Raw genomic sequence first — 25,327 nt, forward strand, 5'->3', positions numbered from 1 at the left:
TAAACTCACTTGCCTTTAATTATGTGTTATAATTAACTTAACTCATTTTTTCTTCTTTCTTACTTTCTTTGTGTCTGTGATTCATCGAGGAACTTGAGCGAAAATTCAAATATATATTCGTATATATATATACTTGAGTATCTGTGTCTCATTGTCTGTTCTGTTTGTGTGTGTGTGTGTGTTTAGACTAACTTAAGACGGTGCATCGTAAGTATGTTTAATCCTTTTGTTTGTTTTTATCGCTTTATTGACTGCTTGAACGCATCCGAGATAATCGCTTAACCGGATTCGATTACATTAACTAAGTTTAATTGCGAAGTTTTGCTCCTACTTTGCTTTGAGAATGTTCCGAGTGTCGTCTTCTGTTTTGTATTTACAAATTGAAAATCAATTGTCTTCGTTTAAATATTATTTGTTTTTCTTTTTTAGCAACTATTTGTTAGACTTATTAGCTATTTTTCTTAGGCAGTTTCATTCATACTTGTGTACTTTATTTTCTATGTTCTATTTGTATTCGTTTTTGTTTTTATTTATTTATTTAATTTACTGGTATTTATTGGGCTTACTTGCGTTTTGAAAATTTTTCTCACTTAGACTTTAGATTGATTTCTTACGGTGCCGCAAAGTTGTCATCGAAAAGTTTTTGTTTTTTATTATTAGGTTTTTTTTTTAAGTTTTGGTTTCCTGGTGTTCGTGAGAGTGAGTGAGAGTGCATTTTGAATAATTTGTTGTTAGTTTAAAGTTGATATAAAAATTGGTGTAACTAAAATGAATCGTTATCGTTCATATTATTATTTTGCTATGTCAATTGCACTAACTATTTTTTATGACTTATGTATATCTCCGATGTTTGCATATCAAAAGGTGCGCTCCAAAGTAATTCATAATATTCGGTGTTTTAGTTTGTGTGTGTGTGTTTGTGTCTGTTTGGGGTGTGTGTGAGTGTGCAAATGATTAAAAAACCTCGCGATATTTACGTGTTCGATTTACATTTAAAGTTAAACTTAACAGAATCATTCGCCAAAACTGATTTGCAATTGTCGAAATTGTTAATTGCACTACATTTTGATTTCCTAATAAATTTGGCCATTTCACTTGGAAGCGCTAAGTCAGTTCTGAATAAACAAATCAACCAACTGAATGGGCAATCAATGGATCAACATAGTGAATTAATCGGTTATCGGTTTTCTTTTTCTTCTTTTGTTCTTATCGATTTCTGGGAGCGTGCTTTTGAAGAGGGGTATTCGCACTTAAGTTAAAGGAAGACTCTCCGGGTGTTTTGCTTTTCTTTTTTTTTGAAGTGGGAAGCAAAGGTCTTTCGTTACTTAAACTTAAACTGAAAACGCCGCAAAGATAATGGAAATTATTTAACCATTTAGAATTTTTACTTTTGAAATCAACTTTGTTCTTTCGACTGCGCTATTTTCGAGGGTTTTGCCATATATGTATAGTCATCCTTCGTTTAATGCCTATGTTGCGTATGATTTTTGATCGTTATATTTGTGGTGTTTTTAAATGGTTTTTAGTTTATCGGTTCATAATTCTTCTCAATATGTTCATTTATGCCTTTCGTTATATAATTTTCACTACAATTTGCTAATCTGTTGCTTTTGATTATTCTTCATTCATTTATACTCGTTTGGTTTTTAATTCTAATGTTGGTTTTCCTTAATTTGCTTTCCATTTTCATTTATTCTGTGTAAATCTATTTAACAATATTCTTTGCTCTCGACCTTGTAATATGTGTGTGTGTGTCCTTCCAGCTGCTTTGGTATTAAACAATAAACTGTTGCCTCTGCATTCTCATATCGCTAGTTAAAATTAGTTTTGTTTCCGCTTATTTTTTTGTATTTTTTTTTTTTTTTGGTATTTTTAGGTTTTTGGTTTCTGTATTTTTGGTTTTGTTTTTTTTTTTTTGTGTGGTTTTTCAGCGCCCTGCACAGTTTGACTCTCTCGTGCGCTGTTCACTCCTGTGTCCTTGGGCCACGCCCTCGAATCCTTGCCTCGTCGTATACGCCGCCGTAGGACGACGACCTACTCCTCGCCGAGGAGCACCAGATCATCGGCGACCACGTCGCTGACATGCAGGTAGATGATCCAGTACATGAGGTTGAAGCAGACGAAGCACACGGGGAAAACGATGCGCGAGTACTTGTCGATGTCGGAGGGCGTGATGCCCAGCAGCTTGTTGATGTCCTGTTTGGTTAGGATCAAGGATCATGGATCAAGGAATAGGGATCAAGGATGGGAAGAAAGGAAAATAGATTAGTAAATATTGCAAAGGGTTTATAAAAGTTTATTTTCAATCGCCGCATCATGTACGATCTTTACCTTTACCTTTTTTACTTTCCCCGGATGCAGGAGATGGGCTGGGACCGCTGCTTCTGGATCGCCTCCGCCCTCGGGCGGTCCGCCCCCGCCGCCACCGCCACCTCCACCGCCTGGCGGTCCGCCGCCCTGACCAGGACCCGGTCCATGCGATTGCGGACCACCGCGTCCGCCATTCACCGTATTCTCCAGCGTTCCACCCTTGGAATGGGCCTTGGGGTCGTGGACCTTGAATCTCACCTCCTGGAACAAGGGTCCCACTATCGAGCAACCGCGCGTACCAACGTTTTGTTGGATATTGGAAAAGCCGATTGGGCGGTTACTCACTGTTTGCTTGGGCGCATGCGGATGCCCATGGCTGTGGGCGTGGTGGCCATGCCCGTGGCCATGTTCCGGTCCCATGCCCATGCCCACGCCCACATTCACCCCGCCACCGCCGGGTCCAACGGGTCCGCCAGGTCCAACGCCCACACCGCCAGGTCCACCCACATTCGCATTGGGATTGGGATTCGCCTGCTGCTGGTTAGCTCCGTCGAGCTGTTGCTTTTTCTGCTCGGCTATCTTTTGGATCGCCATAAATCTTTGTTTTCGCATTTGAATTCGTTTTGCCATGTAGCCGACCGTGGCGTATTCTATTGATTGCGATACGATACGATTTTGATTTTGATTTTGATTTGATTTTGATATTTGATTGTACAGATTGCATATCGAATTTTCATATAGATTTTTGAATTTAGTCGATGGATAGATATAGTTTGATGGACGGTTTGGCATACGGTTTTTTGTTTTTTTTTTTTGGAGGGAGGTGGTTTTAGATTGTTAGAATAGGTTGATATGCGGATGCAGTTCAAGAATTTAGAGTCGTGGTCGGTTGGTTGCCGCATGAAGTTCGGATGATATATATATTTGGTTGTAGTAGTTGTAGTTGTAGTAGTAGTAGTTGTCAGATATATATATATATATATTTGGATATATTGTAGCATTGTATTGGTAATTTGGTGCGGGATTTCGATTTAAAGTCGGATAACAAGGAAAGACAAATAGAAAAATAAAAGAAATTTAATTTTCATGAGCAAATTTTGCAGATCAATTTGAGTTGATTTTTTTTTTGGCACAACGTCTAGAGGAGATGTAGGGGGAGTAAGGAGTAGGGGGTATTTCTTGGGTACTATATATATAGAATATAAGTAACATTTAGAGTCTTTTTGAACGGGGGGATGGGGGGTCGAAAATATTGCAGTGTTTCTGGGTTTTTTTTTTTTGGGTAAGTGAAATCAAAAAATTGAAGGTGAATTTATTTTCGTATCTCCATTTTAGCCAGGCAAAGGAAAATTCGAATAAAGCAAGTCTTGTGTGTGTGAGTGTGTTTGTGTGTGTGTGAGTGAGTTAGCAATATTCTAGAGAGACAGAGAAGGAGACAGAGCAATTGAAGTGTATATGAGTGTGAATGTGTGTGTGTGTGTCTGTGTGAGTGAGTGAGTGAGTGTCCGTGTTTAAGGCTGTTCTTGTTGTTGTTGTTGTTGTTGGTAGTTGTTGTTGTTTTTGTGAAATGAGTGGAAAAAGTCATTTGTAAGCCAAACGATTTATGTACACATTTATTCCTGCAGTTGAGACCATCATTCAAGGAAAATGTTCATGTGCGTGCCTTAAATGCAAATTCATTGAACAGGGTCGCCCGTTATAAAGGACACGAAAATTTCCAGCGTTTAATGTTTTGTTTCGTTATTTTTTTTTTTATTTCAGCTTTGTTCCTTGTTTTTGTTTTTTTTTTTTTTTTTTTTGATTTTAATGTTGTCATTTTATCCTTGGAAATGTTACGGGTTCAGATTTCTGAATTAAGAGGTGTTTTGTAGGGGTGTTGGATTTTACAAAGTTAGAGAGATAGGGGCAGGGGGGGTCTTTGAAATCGCATACTCGCCGATGAGTGGTGGATTGAACGAGAGGGCGGAACAGAAACGAGTAACGAGTAACTAGTAACAAGAGTACTTACCAGGGCCAAAGCAAGGTAACCAATCGCTGCAAATAGCCAATAGAACAAAACAGAAAGCAGACTACGAATCATATCTTACCTAACCTCGGTAGGGTTTACTATTCTGGTGTGATTTATATATATATATTTGTTGACAAATTTGGCAACCTTCATGTCTGGGTCACCCATTTAAATGACCCAAACTTGATGGCTCCAAATTGCAGAGATTTGTATCTTTTAGATACTGTTTTTTTTTAATATTTTTTTTTAAGACGCACTTTCTTTGCTTCTTTTGTAAGTATTTTAAGGCTCTGTGTTGTCTTTTGTAGAATCTTCGGGGGCTGCGTCTTCTGGCTGTTGATCGACGACTTGTTGAACCATATTTACAGTGTTTTGTGTCTGTTCTCATATTTTCGTACTTGTTTTTTTGATTCAATTCAATCGCGAGTCAAGCCAGGTGTGGCGCAGGGCATGCTGGTTTCGTTTGATTTTGATGCGCTCCCTCTTATGATTTTTTGTATATGATCGTTCTACTCGTACCCTGGATTTTTGATTTTGATTTGGATTTTTTTTTTTTTTTTTTTTTTTTTTTGATTTTTGGTGCGTTGTTTTTTATTGTTTGTACATTATATAGATTTTTTCGGTTTGCGATTTTTGCAGCTTGCAGTTTTGCATTTTGGCGGAAGCTGGGCGTATATTGATATCTGGGTACCATTTCAGGTTGAAGTGTGTTCGATTTGCTCGTCTCGTAATGCTCGAACACAAACTCAACCTGAGTCGGCTATATATATATATATATAGATGGGCATATGTACGTGGCTCGTACATATGAGAAGGCTTTTTGAGGATGGTATATTATGGTTTCTTTTTGTCTTATTTTTTGGCTGAAGCATGCTTCGATTCTAGGTGCGAGGTGCAAAACATTTTGGGACTTATGTAGGTGGGACGTTTTTTTTTTTTTTTTTGAGAGGTTTGGTTTAGGGAGGGGAGAGAGTAAATTTTCGTGCCTTTACGCTCGATTCGCAGGCGCGTATCTATGAATTTGCATACATTTTCTTTGGATGATAGTTTTTCTTTGTATTGAAAAATTAACAAGAACATACAAATACGAAAAAAGAGATTTGTTTTCTTTTGGGTTTCTTTGCAGTTTCTTTTTCTTTAGCTTTTTGCTTTTGCTTTTCTTTTCTTGCTGTTGTTGTTGCTGTTTGTTGGAGTTGTTGTTGTAGTAGTTGTGGGTGTAAGTTGTTGCTTGAGAATTGTTTTAGTTGTTAGATAGTTAGAGAGAAAGTTAAAGTTAGCATTACGGCGGGGTCACCACCAAAGCTTGAGATATATGAAAATTTGAATTTTGAAAATTCTATTATTTTATAGGAAGAAGAAGATTTTATAGCGAATTTGATAAACATATATCAAGCTTTTCTGGTTGACAAATCAGGTGTTTGACCCCTTTTACAGTGCCTCTGGTGCAGTGCATTTCAGCATTCCTATGGATAGACTTTCTTTTGATCCTTTGGCTCCATTAGGAAAGTGAAATATTTTTAAATTTAAGTTTAAATAGATATTAAACTACTGTGGATTGGCAAAACTTAGCTGCGTTTTCAAAAGACCAATTGGTATGGGATAAAATTGATGTATTTTTTCAATTAGAAATTTCTCAAGACGCAGTTTGTTTTGCCTAGGAAACTAATGTGTTTTTATATTCTTTAAATGTATCTGCAAGATTGTTTTGCACAACGCTAAGCGTGGCACGGAAAGCTGGCAAAAGTGTAGTTGAAGTAACGAAATAACTAAAAGCTGGCTCACTTCTTGACCTGGCCAGTATTATCTAAAATCAAAAAAAAAAAAAGGTTAAGGAAATCATAAAATTGGAATCCTTATATAGATTCACTGCCTGTGAGTGTGAAGTGTGTGTGGGTGTGTGTGTATATTTGGTGTGAGAGATATATAGATAGATAGAGAGATATATGGGGAATATCGTTTTGCTACTTGGTTTTTGGATTTTCGCTTAATGGGTTTCTGTTTTGTTTGGTATTTTGGGGGGTATTTTTTTGGTAGTTTCGGTAGTTTTGTTTGTTTACCCAGTAGACTGGCAAAGACCATAACGAAGCATGTTCCCAGATAGACGTCAATCGACTTGACGTACGAAATCTTTGGCAGCGCTGCATTTGTTGACGACATCAAAGTGGTCATTGTCAACACGGTTGTCACACCGAGCGCCACACGCGCCGGCGTTGCATTGCGATTGAGCCAAAACGATACCCATGATATAATAACGATCAGTCCAGAGGGTATGTAGATTTGTATAAGGTAGTAGCCCATCGAACGCACGAACTGTATTTCGCAGGCTAAACGCGAATAGTTGCCTGCCCACCGCGTTAATTTTAATTATTATTTTTTTCGATTTTTATTTTAGTTATTAAGTTTTAGATTTTCGTTTTTTTGTTCATTTGTTCAGCGTGTTTTTTTTTTCGTTTTTTGAAAATGGGAGAGAGAAAGAGTAGAGAGAGAGAGGTAAAAAGTATTATTAGTATTTTTAGTTCGCTGAAATGGTATTTTATTTGTAAATATTTACAAACAATATTGGTAAAACAGCTGGCAAGTCATCGATAAATCGATTAATTTTATTTTATTTTTAGTAAAGCAAAATTCGGTGTTTTGCCAGCCGTTTTTAAAAGGTTATTCATCACCAAAAAACCAAATTTAAGAATTAAACTTAAAACTTTAAAAGTAAGTTGAAAAGAATATCCAAGAATAGAATAAATAAATTAAGTATGAGCGCATTTTTATGTGAAATTATGATTGGCTGGCACCTTCCTGGAAATATTGTTAGTTTCGATCTAAACGACGCGTCATTATCAGGCAGGCAATACTTCATTAAACATATATATTAATTACTTAGATAAGGTCTAAAAACGTAATGGCAAAAGGTCAAGTCAAAGCTAAGGTCAAGAACTAAACTTTAAAAAAATATTCTAGGCATTCCACACACATATCCTTGCAGAAGGTTCACAAATGTAATTTTTGATAAATTCAATTTTATATTTTAAGATATTTTATAAGACTTTTCTGCAAGGATTGTTTTTAAAAAATAAATTCAGGATCTTAGATTGGTTAGTCAGAAATACTTTAGGAATAGAAGTGGCTTGCATTAGAGTAAATAAAACTGACTGCAAATCTCAAGAAAATAGTTAAATAAATTAAATAAGAAATATAGGCAGCTAGTCTAAGACCTAATTAGGAGCATTTTGAATTGCCTGCAATTTGTGGCTATTTTTTTGTCTAAAGTTTATAATTATTTTTTAAGGATTTTGTAAAAGAAACTTTATAAGATGAGAGCATGCTTGGGAGGGCGTTTTGTATTTTCGATATATATATATTTCTTTGGATATTTCAAAACTTGTTTATATATAAATATATATATATATTTGGTATGTATAAATGGTTTTTGAACTTTTCATTGTCTCTCTTTTGGTTAATTTTGCAAATGCTTAGTTTTTTTTTTTTTTTGCGTATGGGAATTGATTGGAATTTTAATTAATGTTGCATAACTTTTTTGTTGTTGTTGTTGTTCGATTTTGGATTTTAATAATATTAATGCATTTTGTAGTTGTAGTCGTTGTTGTTGTTGTTGTTGTTGCTGTTGCTGTTGATTTACAATACAGAATGTTTCGGTGTTGTTGTTGTTTGATTATGCTAATGAGTTTCGATAGCTGGTAATTACTGTTAAATACGTTTTGTAGATAGCTGTTGTTGTTGTTGTAGTTGGTAGTAAAAACTAATTTGAGTGACTAGTTAATAAAATTATGTGTTTAGCATGTGTGAGTGTGATAGTATGAGAGTGGCAGCTTAAAAAATTGGTTGATTATGTTGTAATAATGTCAGGCATAAATCAAAAGCATGATTTACTAAGGAAAAGCCATATTCAGTTAAGCTTTGCTATATCGATTACTTAATACTCTTGATATGTTTTTTTTTTTTAGCATAAGATTATTTTCACTTTGCTTAAATGGTTTTATAGTACAAAGGTCGCTAGGTGATTTCTTTTTCAATCTCATATTGATTTCTCTTTTATTTTGATTTGTGATTTTGTACGATTTTTTGTTGTTCATATTTTGTTGGCATTGCCAATGATAAAAATTGGGTTTTGTTTTGCTATTTTTTATTATTATTTTTACTTTTAGTTTCTGTTCTTGTCGCTTGGTTCGCTGTAAAGTATGAACTTATGAGCGTTGAAAATCAAGGCGGAATCAACTCAGACTTCGAAAATAATAGTAAGCAGAAAGGAAAATCATTTGATGAACGAACTAAATCGGAAAATTGTTGCTAGCTTGTAACATGCGTTGATTTTGCGTTTAAAGATATATAATATATATGTATATATATATATATATGAACAGTATCCGGTAGGTATTCGAGTACGAGTAAAAGTGGGAAAACGATCTCTTATTATCAGGCTGTCTAGACGCTAGACTATATGAAGTGGGCTAATGTTGAATGCACTTGTTAATATTAATTGTTAATTTTAATTGTTAACTTTATTGCTTGGTTTTTGGTTTTTTTGGTATGCTATGGATTAGATTAGTTGATGAAACAAACGCTAGCTAAATGTAAAATAAATTAGGTAAAAAATCTTAAGATGCTTAACATGCATTTTCTCGCGTTCGCAGAACCATCCTGCTTGAAGCACTGGCTCTTTGATTGACTCAATCATTGGGTGCTTGAAGCAGGTTTCTAACCGATAGTTAGCCCAAAGCTATTTTGGCAAGCCTTTTTTTTTTTTTAATGTTTTTTTTTTATTTTTTAATTTAGAGAACTTTGTACAAAATGCTGCTTGAAAATTATTTCGAATTGAGAAAAGGAAAAAAAAGGGGAAAAGGAAAATTAATCAAACGAAAAAGCCTTCAGAATTAGAATTGAATTGAAAACGCAAAATGAAAACGATATATATATAGTAGATATATATAGATAAGTCATCATCGGTATTATCGTAAATATATATATATATATTAAATATATTGGTAAAAGTAAAGTTTGAAAGAAAATCGGTAACCGTCTACAGGTACCTGTGGTAAGACTGATTTCCATAGCTCTTTGGCGATGACCCAAGACCTTAAATTGGGGCAGCGAAACCTCACTCGAGACACCGACCGAGTTGGGGCCTTCGTTCCATTTATATCGGATGTCACGCATCGTGTAGCCGACTATATATATATATATATATCGTGTATATAGTTGGTTGTAGTTATTGTTGTTGTTTGTTGTTGTTGTTGTTGTTGTTGTAGTTGTTGTTGTTATGTTAGCAAGTTGCATTTTGTACAGTTTGGTGTTTGGTTTTTGGTTTTTTTGGGGTTTATTTTTTTTTGGGTTTAGTTAGGCGAGTTTATATTACAGTTGTTGTTGTTGTAGTAGTAGTTGTTGTTGTTGTTGTTGTTGGCACAGTTCGGTGGTGAGGTTGTCGTTGTTGTAGACGAAAAATATGCATAAAACAAAAAATACATTTCGTGAGACTATTAATAAGTTCTATTCTATCATCGAAAATTTCATAAACAATTCAAATACAATTCATTCTCAGTGTGTTGTTATTTTTTTTCATTTTCATTTTTGTTTTTTTCTTTTTCTTTCTGTTGTTTTTGTTTTTAACATTTTGGATTTGTTTTTGGCATTAATAGTCTCATTCAGAACTTGTCGCTTTAAGTGTTGTTCAAAAATATATTTTTTGATTTATCCCATCGAGAGGAAACTCTAAGAATATTAATAATATTTGTTCGTATTTTACAATTGCGCTAAAGAAATGCATAATATTTTTGTTAGGTTTTTCCATTGGCAAAGCGTAACTAGGATAAAGATTGAGGAGCTTTCAGTAGGCCAGCTCTGTTTGGTTGACTTACAGCTACTGTTTGTTCTTATTGGCAGTAGTAGGGTTGCTTAAAAACTAGTAAAAACTTAATATATTAGCATAACTAATTATTTTTTTTTTTTTTTGGGTGTCAGAAATGGGTGCTCTTGTGTCTTCTGTTTAAGGCTTTTACATATTTCTTTTCTTTAGGCCTTTACTTAAGTAGTTGTTTCTTAGTTGTTCTTATTTTTTTTTTATTAGTTGCTTTTGCCTACCCAAGCAAACGAAACTGGACTCTCTTGCGACTCGAAATGAACCGAAAATTGAAAAGGAAACGGAAACGGAAATGTTAGAACCATAAATCATAATCGCTGGGCCTAGCTATAACGCTCACTACTTTCGCTAACTGCTGCTTTACTGATCGGTTAATCAAAAGTAAAACCAAAATGATAAGCATAAAACATAAGGAGATTAGAGAATAATTAACAAATCAACGAGTAGTCACAACAGAGGTTAGTAGAGGACACTTCAAACACAATATATATATATATATAAGTTTATATGTGGTTTAGATGGGGCGGGGGGGAGTTTGGTTCGATTGTTTCTGGTTAGTAGCACAAGTTACGGTTAGCACTCGATAAAAAGAGAGAGATATATAGAGGTTGATATATATATTTTGGTGAAGGAATAGTAGTAGTAGTAGTAGAAGTATTAGACGGAAAAGAAACACAAAAAGAGGTTAGAGGTGCGTGTTTCGGTACTCTTGGATATGCGCTAACCCTTTTTCGAGAAACACAAAATCAAAATACGAGATTACGAAAATCCATTACGACAAACGCAAAACGTTTAAAAGTTCATTGAAAAATGTTTGTCAAAAACGAAAGGAAATGGTATTGTGATTATATTGATGTTATTTTATATATATATATTTTTTTTTTCATATATATTTTATATATATATATAATTTTTTTTTTGATTTTTTTTTTTTATGATTTTTTTTAATGTATGGGGGTACCTGTGGTTAGGTTTATTTCGGTCGCCCTCTGCCTGTGTCCCAAAACTCGGAACTGCGGTAGTTCGACCTCACTGCTCATGCCAACACTACTCAGTCCATCTCTCCAGAAATATCGGATATCTCGCATCGTGTAACCGACTGCATCATGTCGAAGAGCATTGTTGTTGGTTATGGTTGTTGTTGTTGTTGTTGTTGAATAGTAGTAGTTGTTGTTGTTGTTGCAAAAAGGGGGTTCAGTAGTTAATTAATTGATGTTATTTGTTTGTTTGTTCTGTTTTTATTTTGGGTGTTGGTTTGGTTTGGTTTGGTTTTGTTTTTTCTGTTTTTCTGGGACTTATACACAGAATACTTAACTCACACACTCGATGTTGGTTTGGAATATAAAGATAAGATCTTATAAATAGGGTGAGTGAGTGTGAGTGTTTGGGCATTTCTTGGGACCGATTTCTGTGGTGAGTTTTGACAAAGAAATTTGTAGACGTAAATGATATGTACAATATTTATAGATCTTAAGCAAAAGCGTGCTGTGTTTTTTGGTTTTTCGACTTACAGTAGTTATGTGGTAGTAGTAGTAAACTTAAGACTTAGACTAACAAGGGACTTTGTGACTGGGCTTAGTTCGAGTTAAAAGACAGAGGAGTTTATGGTCTTACAAGGATCATTGGGTTAGAGGAGCCTTCTGCGGTTGCTGAAATTGAGAAGGCGACCGAAAACCAACCAATCTTCTGCATGATTTCAGCGCCATGATATTGTGAACTGTTGATAGTGATATTTAAATATATAAAAGTTACTAAAAACTGGTTGATAGCTGTTGGGGTTTTTTCAAAAACATTCGGGTAGATGCAGATAATAATGCACATGAACTGAGTTTACCATGTGACACTTTGAACTTTTATTTTATTTTTTGTTTTTTTCGGGGGGGTGTTGGTCAAAAAACAAATATAATAACTTTGAAGTGATTTGGGGGAGTTAAAGGGGGGGGACTTGAACTATTTTGAGTACAGATTGAATGAGTGAGAGGGTTGGGTTGGGACAATTTTGATTTAACAAAATATTCACAAAAGGAACTCAAAACAGATATTCGAAATAAAAATGAAATCTATTGAGAGCTAAGATTGAAAATAAATTCCTCGCCGCCTAAACTCTCTGTCTAAAGACAATTTAATTGACGTAAAAATTCAATTCGATTTCCTGCTATTTGTGGCAACATAATTGCTCTGTTCACAATTGTTCATATCAAAGGCGACTTAATTGCTTTTTCCTCAATCGAATGTCTGTTTCGGGTGTCTATATGAATGTATCTGTATCTGTATCTGTATCTGTATCTATGGTTGTGTGTATTTTGTATCTGTGGCACTTAAAATTTACTTGCTTGCATTTTAATTGTTTCGGTTTGGTTTGGTTTGGTTTCTTTCACATAAGCTTGTTTTCAATTTTCTGCCCACACCGAACAAACAGCGCACGGCCTTTGCTTGAGAATTGGAGCTCGGCATATTGGAGTGGCCAGAACACGAGTGCCGAGTGGCCAATGTTGGCCAAAAAACAGGTGCAGGCTACAAAAATAACATGGCAAATTGCAAAGCTCTTGACAACACTCGATAATTGCTCAATTGTCTTGGCCAAAGAACACACACACTCTGCATTTTGGCCACTCCGTCCTGCCGACATTCTGAATGAGTTGGTTTTCTTGTATTTCACACATTTTTTTTTTTTCTTGATCATTCTTAACAATGCTTGATTGACAATTTTCACAATTTCATAATCATCATCATTAGTTTATCATATTAACTTGGCTAAATTGTTGTAGTGATAAGTTAGATCAATGTACTTACAGCTTTCGATTTCGATATGGCACAGCTGGCGATCCATAGGGAAATATTGAAGATTCATCGGACACGATGCGGTAATAGTCAATCTAAATGGGTTAATACAGATGTTGGTTGGAGGAAGGTTTCGGGGGGAAAGAGAGATTATTCGATTAGTAGCGAATGGCAAGGGTGACCAGCAGGTGAACATCAACAAACAAACGAGCAGAGAGGGTTCATAAAAAAGTTACAATCTAAATACACAACATTTACGAGGTTTGTTAAGAAGGGTTTCTTGGGGTGTTATCAAGTCATTACATACAGAGCGAGTTCAATTGGATATGAGCTATTTTGTAATATATAATATAAATATATATATATATTTTTGCTGCTGTTTTTTTTTATTTTGATATTTTTTGGTAAGTGAGAGATACTTTTGAGTGGCAGTTTAGTTTGTAGATTGTGAGGCGATTGGCTCTTACGCAGGGTTAAACATTACGTATTTGTTTTGGCTTACTTTAGTTAGTCGTTGGTTTAAGTTGTTGCTTACAGCTACGAAAACTAAACGCTACTCAATATACTTATTTGGTGGCTTAGTTGTTGCTTAGTCATTGGGTGGCTGCCGGGGGGGTTTTTGGTGGCGATTTTGGACAGATTCTTGTTTAAAGGTAGTAGAAAAATGAAAGCCCAGTAGCCGCGAGCTACTGCGGCCAGTCAAACCTTTTTGCGGTGTCAAAAACACGTGAGACAGAAGCGTGGTACCTTCGATAGACATGCAATCCCTGGTGGTCGGGTTTCCCTTTTTCTTTTTTTTAAGGATCTTGATTCTTGATCTTGATTCTTGTGGTTGTTGTGAGAGGGGGGGAGGTAAAATGCGTTTTGTATCTTTCATGAGCCACACAATTGGGGATGTCGAAGTGATGGATAGTATACATAGTTCCATCCTATCGATGTTATGAAATGATTTTTATGTTTTCAATAGCCAATGTTTGTACCATCATCATCATCATTCAAAATCAAACTTAAAATGGATTTTTGCAGCTAATAGAACGATACAATCGATAGCACCGATAGTATAATCGCACAGTTTGCACCTCTAACCGATGACTCTCATGAAATGTACAAATCATTTGAAGCTGCATCGCTCGAAAATTGCCAACTTTCTTTCACTTTCACTTGCCAATTGAACTCACTTGATTAGTTTTGATCGCATTGGAAGAAAACTGTTTTTCGTTCTGTAGAAATTTTCCATTTTCATTTCGATTTAGTTAAAATTACAACATCGATTTATACACACACAGAAAAAAAATTTAGTTGCAAAAAGGGCCAAAAAAAAAAAACGATAATTTTTAACGAGTAGAGTAGAAATGTTTGAAGTATATATTATTTTTTTTTTTTTTTTTGGGTTAGTTTTTGTATTGGTTGTAGGGTTAGTTTTGTAAAATAGTTAAATACACATACACATATACAGACAATTAAAAAAATGTTAATGTTTCGCTTTCAATTAAGAGAGAGAGCGTTGAGTTTTTTGGGAGAGTTGCAGTAGTTGAGTTGGTTTTTACCTAATACTTCTTGTTATCGATCCAGAATGATGCACACGTATGAATTCATTACTGGTTGTTGCAATGTGAAAATATGATTGTTTTTCATTTACAAAAAAGGTGTCAGGTACCCAAATATTCTTTATGAACTCTGATCCAACCGATAGTGTTTCTACACCAGGTCGTTTTCTATACGCTAAACGAGGATCGGTCCAAAATTGACGAAAGTAAAAATCCAATGTGAAGTCCTATTCAATTCACAATTTGATTCAAATCGATTGATTTTTCGGTAAGTAGAAGGGGGATTAAAAGGTAGCAAAAAGAGATTGAGAGATTATTCATATATTAGTAAACATTGGCAGTGAGAACTTACATAGCTAGTTAAAAAAGAAAAAAACTAAACTAGTAACTAAAAGTTTTGTGTGTTCAACAAATTCATTTTTGATAAAACTAAAAAAAATTCATAGAGAAATCGAATAGAGAGAGAGAATTTGTGAAAACTAGAAAGAAAGATTTTTCAAATTTTTTTTGTATTTTTTTTTTTGGACACAACAGATACACTTAACAAAGACATACAAAGTAAGGGAACTTGCGGCAAATGGAAAACAAGGAAAATTCATAACGTGCAACAATTTCAATTTTCATCAATTTATACAGAAAGTTGGGGGGCGGGGACGTTGGATATCTCCAGACAAACATGCAAAAACATCGAATTGAAACTTTTTTACAGCGTTTTTCGGAGGTTCTCAATGAGAGAAAACTGAACAAAATCAAATAACTTAAGTAAATAATATTACTAAGCTTATTTACATTAGCAGAAGAAGAAGAAGAAGAAGGGGGGGGGTCGGGTAAGCATATAAGAGTAGTACAGAAACCTCTCACAAATATTCGTATGGATTCGTTGCTGTGATTGTGAAGTAGCTTGGCTTTTGGTTATAGTTTTTGTTTTTTCTATTTTATTTTTTTCTGGCTACTAAAACTGGGCTTGCTGGGTTTTTAGATATTACTAGACTACTATGGCATCTATGGCAACAGGCTGGCAAAAGGTTGTTATTTGTACGCTTTAGATATATACAGTATACGGTATCGTTGGCTTGGCTCTTTTGTTTTCAGCTGTTCTTGTTCTGCTTTTTGTGCCTCGAAGCTAAGCGGGCTAGAATCGGAGTCGATTGGGGGTTTGGTTTGGTTTGGCTTGGATTGGATTGGATTGGATTGGATTGTAAAACGACAAACAATTTGGCTGTGTTTGCTCTGTTTCTGTATCTGTGTGTTTGTATCTGTGGGTGGGTGTGTGATGGCTGTGTATTGTTTTTTGAGGGGTGTTGGGCTGAGGGAGCTGAGGGCGGATAAGGACAACTACTCGAGTTGTTTCTCTCAGTCTTGCATATCATTATCTTCAAGCGCGTCACGTGGCCGACAAGGAACCAAAAATTAAACGGAAAACCATGTAAATGTAAATGTAAATGTTAAAGGTAAATGCAAATGCAAATGTAATAATAATAGTAGTTGTTGTTGTTGTTGTTGTAGTAGTAGCAGGTAATAACATTTGTAAGTAGTTATAAATATTTATAGGGGCGCGCACACTGCTTGCTTTTTGGGTACTTTGCCAGTACTTTAACGCACGCTGAGTGGTTTGGGTGTGCTAGCTGTTATGTGTCTACATGGCGTATACGTATTTTCTATATCTTTATGTCTTTTATTTATGATGCGAAAATTGCACACGATTCTCGTGGGTTGCCTGCAATCTTCTCTCCTGGCCTTATTACTAGCAGATTTGGTTTCCACTCGGTTTTACTTTTTTCTTATTTTTTGGCACGGCCAAACAACAAAAACTCAAACACAAATTGAACTTAAAACGGGGCGGAATCACAAAGAACTCAAGCTCGTAATCAAAAAAAAAAGGGAAATAAAATTTTGTGTGGATTATGCAATTTCCATAACTCTGTTTTTCGGGTTTCGACAGGGGTTTTGGCTTGGCAAAAAAGGGGTTCTCCGGTCGCGGGGAGGGGGGTCAACCTGGTTTTTGGTATTTTTATATTCTTAGCACACATACACACTCAAAAAATCAACTCTAAATACGAATACAGATGTATGTAAGGGGCATGGCGGTATTTATAGATGGTTCTCGCAATTAACCCCAAACGTGAACGGGTCTATCGAGTTGTTTGTTTTATTTTTATCTATATATAATATATATCTCTTTATGGTATACCATTTACAATTTACATATGTATATAGGCATGTGTATGTGTGTTTGTGTATATTGACTCCTTGTTACAAGGTTTTTATTTATTTCGCTGGTTTTTTGGTTGTAACCTCATGTCATGTTGATTTTAACTGCCTGGCTGCTCGCCTGAGTTTGGGTTCGGGTTGTCTTATGTAAATTTGTCACAGTTTGTACAGAGAAAGAAATGGGGGATGGGGCGTTGAAAGAAGATTAAGTTAAGAGAGGGATATGGCTTTAAAGTTGATTTTCAAGGGTCAAGAATGATAAGTCATACCAAAGACTTCTTTAATCATTTCCCACTATTAATGTTTCTCTCAGTGTACCTGCATGAGTATCTGAGTTATTGTGTCTATGTGTGTGTACGCGTGTTGTTGTTCTTGTTTCGGTTTGGCATTGGCTCAGTTTATTTTTGAATTATTTTCATTAGCAGCGTAGGAATATTGTTATGTTACCGGGTCGCAAAATGTGCAAATGAAAAGTTGTCATGTAAGAAATGATCGGGCTGAAAGTGAACATGTTGTTGTTGTTGTTGTTGTTGCTGTTAGTGTTGCTTTTGCTTTTGCTATTGCTGTTATCCTTGTTTAACGTGTTTTCTTTGCTAGATTGTTTACGGCCGTATGTTCGTGTGTTTACGTTCGTGTTGGGCATGTTATTTTCGCATAAATTGATTGCCAAAGCCAAAACGGTGCGATTGTGTTGGTTGTGTGTGTGTGTTGTGTCATACGAACATTTCCTTAAGGTAAAAACAGTGAACAGTTGTCTGTGTATGCAGCAAAAGTGCATTAAAAATCTGTGTGTTTGTGTTTGATAACTTCCTATTAAGTGCAGTTTATGCAACTTTCTTTTTTTTCAAAAACTTGAAGGATTTTCGTGTGCGCCAATTTAGGTGATTATCTTCCATCTGTCAGATGCTCTCTTTTTGACACACTCAATGATTTAAGATTTCCATGAAAGTCGGACGATAAAGAAGTTTATTAATCGAGAAGAGATGGCAAAGATTAAATCAAATAAATGAGTTTCCTGAGGCCTTTTTATGTTAATCTAACCCCGAGGCTTGAAGTTTATTAAATCAAATTTCGAAAAGCTCTTTGGAAAATAAGTAATTAAATCACTCAACCAATAAGAACGTGCGACGTACACAAAGAGAATAATTTTAACAATAATATTTTAGTAGAAATAATTAAAAAAATCCAATATTATTTAATAGGAGAAGTTTTAGAATTAAAATCATTATTAATATTAAAGGCTTTCTGATTTTGTTCGCGAAAAGTTTGAAATGAAGATGAAACGAAAACACAGAAACAGGCAGTAAAAATGAGTAGTAGTTAGTCCCTTGTAGAAAAGTAGGCTAAGTCCATATATATATATCGTTTGACGAACACATCGACACCGAGCTTGATTATATATATGCTATATTATATGCTGTGTGGATTATGATATTCATTCATATTCATCTTTTTAACAAATACGCATGCGCGCAGCCTCTGTCAATGCGGCCGCTGTGATTAATTAATTTGATTTTTGTTAAAATTATTATTATTTTGCATTTGACCAGATCACACAACAAATAGAATGAGATTATATAGTATTATATGGTGGCTATATATTTTTTTTTTTGTATATGAATATGGCATAAATATCTCTCGTTTCTCTGGGTTTTAAGGGAAAGGTCCACTTCCCCCATCATAGTGTCAGTGTGTATGGTGGGGATGATGGAATTGGATGAACTTTGGCCATGTACTCAATGGGGTCGATAAATAAAGATTTATATAGCAATTAGATTGATTGACTTTATCGCAGTTACTGCTTTCCATGAAAAAGAAAAAATATTCCGAAATTGAGGGATGCGATGGCAAAAAAAAAAGAACGCAAAAGGCAACAAACTGAAAGCTGAACAAATGGTAATGGCATTTCAAAGCGTCAAAGTTGAGAAATACAGTTACAGAGAGAGAGAGATAGAGAGAGTGATAGCTAGAGTGTGGGCGAAAGAGAGAGCAGCAGTTGGTCTGGGCTCAAAAAGTAGCATCAAAATGTGTATAAATTTTTCAGAGTAATTTTCAATGTAAGTACGTTTGTTTGTTTGTTTTTATTTTTTTTGGGGTTTGCATTGTTCTGGCCGAAGAAGCTTTGAAATGGAACAACAAACAACATTGCGAAACATCATATTATGGCCTAAATGGGTTAACATTGAAACAATAAACACAAAACGAATATGCAACATTGGAATTTCATAGTTGGCAATTGCATTGCAATAACGATTCGTTTCACACAACATTTAATTGGCAGAACTTTGTATATTTATATTTGTATATATATATAGATATTTTGGTTTTTTTTCTTATTTTGCAATTGTCTTTGATTGGGCGAAAAGAAAGGCAATCTTAAGTGAATCAAAGTAATCGAAATAAATTTGTATGTCTGTTGCCAATTAGCGAAATTAAAAGGATAACAAATGCTAAGACACAAAATGAGCTTTAAGCAACAGAGACAGAGACATAGATTGAGAGGGAGAGCGATAAACATATAGTAAAAGAGACAGAGATATTTATAGAGACAGAGATATAGAGAGAGAGAGAGCGAGAGATAGTTACAGGTAAGAGGATAGAGACTGAGAGAAATTAAGAAGTATACGAGTAGATTTATGAATTTTTTTTGTTTGCTTTTACCAAAAAAAAAAAAATAGTAACATTTGTTTTGTTTTTTGTGGAAAATTGTATTGTTTTGTTTTATATTTTTTTTATTTTTTTTGGCATATATTTTTTTACGTATGTACCATGAGAACTTCCGAAACCGAACTGATACTGAGGACATACATTGTGACGCCAACCTCCACAGGGGGACCTGCAACATATACACACACACGGATTGATGGAATTTTCATTTTGCGTTTTGGTATGGTTATACTGTAGTTGTTGTTGTTGTTGTTGTAGTTCTTGTTTTTAAGTTGTTGTTGTTCATGTTAGATGTGGCTAAAACCCAAAATATGAGAACTGAAACACACACACAGCGGTACAATGGACGCAGTACGTTGACATATTTTTTTTCTCATTTTTTTTTCGCTGCCTACTTTTGTGCGCCTCTCCTTGGGCTCGTCTTTTTTTGGGTGCTGGTTTAATTTCCATTAGCAAAATTAAATATATAAGAGGTACGGTTAACACTTAAATTGGCAAGCGATGTGCATTGCTTTGCTGTTGTATTTTTTGTCTGTCTATTTGTTTGTTTTGGTGGCTAACTAAATTTGTGTTTGATGTTTTTGCTGCTCTGTTCATTGCACGCGCCGAATGAAAACCAAATCAGTTGACTACTCGAGGTACACATTAATGTATTGTATATATTTATACGGTATGTACTTCTTTTTTAGCTATACGAAAAAGAGTAGTTGCAGTAGCTCAACGAATCAGAAAAAAAAAAATACATAGGATTTGAATAACAAATGCGCCTAGTAAATAAATATTTATTTAAACTATTGGATTATTTGGTTTTGGAATAGGATAGCGGATTCACACACCATTTTCGTTTTTTTTTTCGTTTGCATTGCTTATTTGGAAAGAGATTTTGGTTTATTTTTTTTGATTTTTTTTTGGTTTATTTTGTGGGTATTTGCGATTTGGCAGCAGTTAGATTATGAAAGTAATCTTGAAGCTTGATATGAGTTAAGTGGGCCTACAAAAAAGTAGAAGACAAAACAATACGCATGAAGTGAGAGGCAAGAGTTTGGATTTTTGCTTGGTATGTGTGAGAGAGAGGGGGGGGTTTTCGAGATCCGAAAGGGTTGAAATGTTGATGGATTGTTTCTTATTGTGGCTGTTTATTGGTTGTATATATATGTATGTGTTTGTGTGGTTTATTTTCTTTACGTTATTTTCTGGGTAATTTCGATGTGCTTGGCCAATTAGACATACACAAACACACACAGAGGTAAAAAAAAGAAGAAGTAACGGTGAGCAGAGAAGGAAGTCATTTTGTAGAGCTTAAGGAACATAAAAAGCTTTTGCCAATCGTTGATTTTGATGGATTCGAGAGTTGACATTTAGTTTACAATGTATTTGACGATGTGTGAGAAAAATATCGTGGCAAGCCCTAAACATTTCTGAAACTGACTTCTGGGTTTTTTTCGTATGGCTCGTCAGCTCCTAACACAGACCTTGGCTAAAAGTATTCATTTCAGGAAATGAATGCGAAATTGTTGGAACAACAAAAAAGAAGAACACTAAAACACAGCGGCTATAAAACGAACTAAACATTCGGAAGAGTTAGAGTTTTATTTGAGAGATTTAGTACCAAAAAAGGGTAACTGATAAGGAAATCATAGCATACATAAAGAGAGAAGGAAACACAATAGGTACGGGTGTGAGTAAGATTCGCAAATAACGCTTTCAACTGGTGTACTTTGGTCAACGGTTAGAAATAATTAGATCGTTCTATCTATATAAAACAGGAGTGTGTTCGTAGAGAGAGAGATGATACTGATACAGTAGTTCATACAAAGCAAAACAGTTGAAACATTTTTTTTTAAGTACCATGAAAATCAGGAAATCAAGACTGGTGTGTGTGTGTGAGAGTGTGAGAGAGAGCAACAAACTAATGCGTTTAAGTGGTAGAGTAAATCAAAATGAAAAACTCGAAAGAAAACTCCAACAACAAAGACCAAAGACAGAGAGATAGAGTTAGGAGTTAGATAGATAAGTTAAGATTAAGATTGCGAGAGAGAGCGCTTAACGATAATAGAAAGGTACAAAGTTCAATTAGTTTGTACCATTTTCACTTCTGAGAGCGAGCTGATCGATAGCACATACATGGTGACTCCGACTTCGACAGGAGGTCCTGCAAACACGTATGTTATAGTAGGTGTTACATAGCTAATTACGTTTACGATTAGGTATAAAAGGGTTAGAGTCTAGTGTTAAATAATTCTCGGATCTCATATCCCAGATCCTACTGCGCCTCAACCTTATATATATATATTGTATACCGGGCTGTGCCCCCATTTGCGTTTCGTTCAAGTCGCGTTACGTTTTGGGTTTGATTTTTTCTCTTTTTTTTTCTTTTAGCTGGGTAAGTGTAGCTAGATAGATGGGGTGTCCGGATATTGGTCTACTTACCACCATAATTGGGTCTTACTCTTTTGTCGTAACTAACACTAAAGGAGTCGAGTATAGCGGATATGTTTACGTCACCCAGCATGCTGCCACCGCCAGTTCTGCAAAAAGAAGTCAAGGATTCAGTTTATTAGTTTGATTTCAGGGTATAAAAAAAAGTTTTGCAAGAATATAGTACGTGGTGGAAAGTTTTTTGCAATGAAATAAAGTTCAACTTTGTCGGGCTTGTTAAGTTTTTTGATTTCAAAGTTTTACTTAATCAGAATCAAAAGAAATTGTTTCAATTTTAGATTGTATTTTTTTTCTTTTTGAGACATTTAACAAAGTTATTGATATTCTAGGTATCACTGAAATGAGGGCGAGTGCCTATTCGTTCGAGGGGCATTTGTTGCTGTGCATCATTTCCATATGGGACGTTTCATCGTTTCCTGGAAAAGCGACTGACAGTCGACACAGACATTGCGCTCGGCGGTCGTTGCAGGTTAAGTGTTCATGTGGCACTCTGTGTGGGTGTGCCACTTTCGCTTTATGCGGCATCAAGTGCGCCCCCACAACACGAGCGTTTGTATGTAATATTTATTGCATGTGCCTGGCAATGAAGGCACAAACATACGCCAGTTGCCAGTTTGCCAGTCGCCTAGGCACTTCAATGCCTGTTTATTTGCGTCTATTCTACGCTAAACTGTGCTATTAAAGCGCGTTTGTTGTTATTCCAACTCTGCGAAAGCCATTGGATACACAGCTCTCGGGTCTCTGGTCTCTGGTCTCCGGTCTCAGGACTTGGAACTCAGGTCTCAGGATCCAGGGTTTCCCCCCAGAGCAATGTGTGTGTGTGTTCTTGCTGGTGAGCAAAATCACAATTTAATAAAAGTTGCGCCTGCAAATAAACAGAAAAGCGACTTTTGTCTCTCGATGTGCGCCTGCGCGTTATCCGTAGCTCAGTGTCTCTTTTTGGATTTCATATATCCTGTTTGCCTTTCATTCGTATCGGGATAATATTGTATATATATTTATGTATGTCTAAGTATTTTGCTCAATTTGCACATTGGCAAGTCAATTGTTGTGGCTGATTTGCTGATTTGATGGGATTTTAATTTTGCAGCTCACAAAAGTCGGCTATAATTTTTGTAATCAAGCCTGGGCGTGTGCCGTGGTGGCCCACATTCTCTCGCCGCTCGCCGCTCGCCACTCTCCCTTCCTCTTACTCTCGCCACTGTTCCCTGATTTCCTCTCTGGCTTCGCTTGAGCTTTAACCCAAGTCAATGGCGGGCCATTGTGTATACGCAGCGTGGGCATCAAAGCGAAAGCCGACGGCAAAAATGGCAGCCTATTTATAAATATGTATGAAAATACCAGCGCCCGCACTGCCTCGTACTTCTCATTCTGTGCGGTTTTATATTTTGGGCCTCTTGTCTGATGTTGATAATGAAAAAGTTTTGATTGCTATTTGATTTGAGTTTTTGATTGGGTTTGTATGTGTGTGTGTGTGTGTGTTTGTGGGTTTTAGGTTTGCCAGTACAATGCTGCGTATGCGCAATGTTCATTGTTAAGGGTTAAGAGGTTTCGGGTTACGGGCTATGGGCTACGGTTAGGGGCTTCCAACACTTTCCGCCTCTCTCCGCGCTAGCCATTAAAGTTTAATTTATGCACTGCTGCTACTTTTGCTGGCAGGTGCTGTCAATAAGTTTTTGACAGCCTGCAATAAAAATTACTTGAAGGACGCGCCAAAAACTTTCCGATTGCTCCGCTTATGCCGCTCCCAAGGCGGAACGTGGCGTATACGTAATATGCAAATGTGCTCCTGCCACGGCTAAGTGAAACTAATATTATGCCCGACGTATTGTCAAATAATTTATGCAGCCCCAGTTGCTATATAGATGTGTTAGTGTGTATATGTGTGTGTGTGTGGCATGCTTGTCGTTAAGTGCACTAGAAAATGTCAATAGGTCGTACTTGAGGCGTCAAATATTTGCCTATTGATCGAGGGCAACTAAAGAGCACAAAAATACGAGAAGAACGCCGTCTCGAGTTGCCAGAAGTGCTGCCGTACGTTCGACTACACAGGAAGATAAACTAGTAAACTCAAAGCTCTAAAATCCCTAAAAAAACTTATGGCTTTCCTTTTGTTAGGAACTTTTATAGTTTTTTTGGAACTTTCTCTAATAAAAGTCAATAGGAGTTCTTAAATATTCATGCTAGAAAAATTACCCAATTGCCGATGCATTTTCCCTGTGTAAGTGCACATTTGTTCGGCTTGCAATTAGCTGCCTGCACGTAAGTGGGTAACAATTTGAGTTTTTCCATCCAGCTCTCAGGATGGCAGAGTGACTTGGGTAACGAAAACAGCAATAAAGGAGCAACAACTGCGGGAAGCAGATGGGCCAGTTGGGCAGGGGAACAGGACCAAAAACCAGAACCAAAACCGTAACTGTAACAAAACCAAAATGCAAAGTCATGCGCACGACAGCCAAGCCCAAAACGTGTCGCCTCAAGTGCCACGCCATCTTATCGCTGGCCACAGTTTGTTGCCTTATCTTGAGGCACTGCACGTTTGCCATATATATATATATATATATATATATATATATGAAGGTATATATGTATATATATATATCTCTCTATATATGTATGTGTATGTGGGTGGGTGTGGCTGGTCAGTGTGAAAGTGTGTGTGAGGAAAGCTGTGGGAAATATTGTCGTTATTGTTTGTTGTCGTTCTCGCTGTCGCTGTCGTTTTTAGTGGCACTTTGAGTGCCAGCCATTACGTATACGCTGCGTTGGACACGCGCCATTGCATAAATTCAAGTGAAACGTTAAAACAAAGCGGAAATGCGAAAACTACTAGCAAATATTATCTTTCTTTTAGCGTTTTCGTAGTCTTTGTCTTCATCTCCGCGCTGTCTCCGTTCTTGCCCATCTCCATCTCTCTTACATTTTCCATTTCCCTATTCTCCATCCAGGACTTTTTCCTCCTGACAGCTGCTGGGACTGAGGCAAACGCCTACGCCGAGATAAGCAAAAGTTGGTTTAGGCCTTTCTGCTGCGCAGTAAAGTACTCGGGCAAATGGGCTATGGGTCGCCCCAGTCTCCAGCCTCCAGATTCACAGCCTCCACTTTTTCTTTCCTTTGGGCCGAGTGTGAGTAAGCGTTTTTTAATAAAGTGATAACTTGATGCCTGACAGCCGCCTGACAGTCGCTAAAAATAAACACATCCGCTTAATAAGCCAGCAGGCAGAAGCCAGTGGGCAGCCAGCTCCCGGGACACACAGGAAAGCCGCTCGGACATGGAAACATTAACTATTATGAGCTAGCCCAGCAGTGGGGGTGGGGGCAAGTTGGGCCACGCCCCTCTTTATGGACTTGTTAAAGCCAATTTCAGACACACTGGGAATAGCTAAAGTATCCCCACAAATGGGTCACAGTTTGGGTTTGGCTCTTATATTTAATACGTTACGATCAAAGGTGCTTCTAATGGCACTTGGAACTCAAAGGCGTTTTAATATCAGT

The 25,327-nt window shown here is 36.3% G+C and overlaps 1 protein-coding gene across 15 annotated transcripts in view; it reads right to left on the minus strand.

Annotated features, from left to right (window-relative positions):
- Positions 1–224: 224 nt before the first annotated feature.
- Positions 225–25,327, minus strand: part of LOC108108274 (gamma-aminobutyric acid receptor subunit beta) — a 28,272-nt gene continuing 3,169 nt past the window's right edge. The window contains exons 2-10 of one of the 15 annotated variants that reach the window (XM_041817675.1): positions 21,824–21,921; positions 19,495–19,562; positions 14,516–14,742; positions 12,981–13,063; positions 9,361–9,498; positions 6,376–6,660; positions 2,656–2,960; positions 2,332–2,568; positions 225–2,196 (exon numbers count right to left, since the gene is read on the minus strand). In XM_041817675.1, coding sequence (XP_041673609.1) covers positions 2,035–2,196; positions 2,332–2,568; positions 2,656–2,960; positions 6,376–6,660; positions 9,361–9,498; positions 12,981–13,063; positions 14,516–14,742; positions 19,495–19,562; positions 21,824–21,921 — 1,603 coding nt within the window. In that variant the 3' untranslated portion in view covers positions 225–2,034. Of the gene's footprint in view, positions 2,197–2,331; positions 2,961–5,476; positions 6,661–9,360; positions 9,499–11,148; positions 11,287–12,980; positions 13,064–14,515; positions 14,743–19,494; positions 19,563–21,477; positions 21,546–21,823; positions 21,922–25,327 lie in introns of those variants that run through there. The other 14 variants (XM_041817674.1, XM_041817676.1, XM_017216272.2 and 11 more) reach the window with 14 other exon arrangements.

The sequence above is a fragment of the Drosophila eugracilis genome, unplaced genomic scaffold (genome assembly GCF_018153835.1).
Source record: "Drosophila eugracilis isolate 14026-0451.02 unplaced genomic scaffold, ASM1815383v1 contig_1825, whole genome shotgun sequence".
NCBI lineage: Eukaryota > Metazoa > Arthropoda > Insecta > Diptera > Drosophilidae > Drosophila > Drosophila eugracilis.